Genomic DNA, 1,618 nt, shown 5'->3' on the forward strand with positions numbered 1-1,618 from the left:
TTGCCGGTACCGCCTGGGGCAACGGCACCGCCTGGGCCCCCCTGCCCGGCCACGGGGCCAACGAGACGGGGCCGCAGCGGGCCAAGAACGTCACCTCCATCCTCATCGCCATCGTCATCACCGCGCTCTACTCCGTGGTGTGTGTGGTGGGGCTGCTGGGCAACGTCCTGGTCATGTACGGCATCGTCAGGGGAGAGCGGGGCGTCCCGGCAGCACCGAGCACCAGCCCCGACAACGGCAGGGGGGGGACAAAAAAGGCGAGCGGGGTGAGAGGGGAGCGTGAGCGGGGTGAGTGTGCACTGGGGATGAGTGTGCACTGGGGTGAGTGAGTGTGCATCAAGTATGGGATGGCAGCAGGAGCCAGTGTGCACTGGGGATGAGTGTGCACCACATGCACGATGTAAGACAGCAGCAGAAGTGAGTGTGCACTGGGGTGAGTGTGCACCAGGGGTGTGACAGTGGCAGGAGCAAGCGTGCACCGGGACCAAGTGTGTACCATGTGTGAGACAGCAGCAGAAGTCAGTGTGCACCTGGGGTGAGTGTGCACCTGGGGTGTGACAGCAGCACCAGGCCTGAGTGTGCACCAGGATTGAGTGTGTACCATGTGTGACAGCAGCAGAAGTGGGTGTGCACCAGGGGCAAGTGTGCACCAGGGGTGTGACAGCAGCAGGAGCAAGCGTGCAGTGTGACTGGATGTGTGTACAGTGTACCATCTGTGAGAGAGGAGAAGCGAGTGTGCACCAGGTGTGAGTGTGCACCAGGGTTGATCGTGCACTGGCTGTGTAACAGCAGCAGGAGCACGGGTGGGTGTGTGCCGGGTGCTTGTGAGTGGGGTTGGCACAGGCAGCACGAGATGGGTGTAGCTGGTGGGTGTGACGTGTGTGAGCTGTGTGTGTGAATGTACGAGCACACACGTGTCCTGATGCTGTGTGAGAGGAAAAAGCCACAGCTGCGTGTGCACGGAGCAGCACGAGGGATGCACGGGAGCTGGTGTTTGGGGGGGAAGCTGGGGGACACACCCCGACCCCGAGGGCTGTGTGTTCCTCACTCCGGCGTGGGGAGCAGAGGAAGAGGAGCCGCAGGGCTGGGCAGTTTGGGAGAGGTGAGCACACACGTGTCCTGATGCTGTGTGAGAGGAAAAAGCCACAGCTGCGTGTGCACGGAGCAGCACGAGGGATGCACGGGAGCTGGTGTTTGGGGGGGAAGCTGGGGGACACACCCCGACCCCGAGGGCTGTGTGTTCCTCACTCCGGCGTGGGGAGCAGAGGAAGAGGAGCCGCAGGGCTGGGCAGTTTGGGAGAGGTGAGAGCCTGGCGGGGTATTTATCACCAACACACAAACACCGTCGCTGAGAGCTGCCCTGTTCACAGAGAGGATCCTGAGACCCCCGAGCACCCACGTCCCAGTCAGAGGAGCAGGGCTGGTGGGGTCCAACTGGTACCCACCCCACTCCATCACTGGGACATGGGATGCTCGGCGCATGAATGACCCACCCCAGCCCATTCCCAGCTGTGCCACGAGCCCATTGCCGTGCCATCAGCATCTCCTGCAGCCAGCTGACTCCTGCTTTTCTCCACCAAAGCCCAGGAGCCCGTGTCACCCAGCCCCAGCTCACACC

General features: G+C 62.7%; 1 protein-coding gene across 4 annotated transcripts in view; it reads left to right on the forward strand.

The window, feature by feature from the left end:
- The first annotated feature begins 14 nt into the window (after nt 1–14).
- The window catches only part of LOC104526672 (delta-type opioid receptor), an 8,718-nt gene continuing 7,114 nt past the window's right edge, over nt 15–1,618 (forward strand). The window contains exon 1 of one of the 4 annotated variants that reach the window (XM_010170206.2): nt 15–185. In XM_010170206.2, coding sequence (XP_010168508.2) covers nt 174–185 — 12 coding nt within the window. In that variant the 5' untranslated portion in view covers nt 15–173. The remainder of the gene's footprint in view (nt 186–1,618) is intronic. The other 3 variants (XM_029085536.1, XM_029085535.1, XM_029085539.1) reach the window with 3 other exon arrangements.

Source organism: Antrostomus carolinensis, unplaced genomic scaffold, assembly GCF_000700745.2.
Source record: "Antrostomus carolinensis isolate BGI_N321 unplaced genomic scaffold, ASM70074v2 scaffold19140, whole genome shotgun sequence".
In the NCBI taxonomy this organism is placed as follows: domain Eukaryota; kingdom Metazoa; phylum Chordata; class Aves; order Caprimulgiformes; family Caprimulgidae; genus Antrostomus; species Antrostomus carolinensis.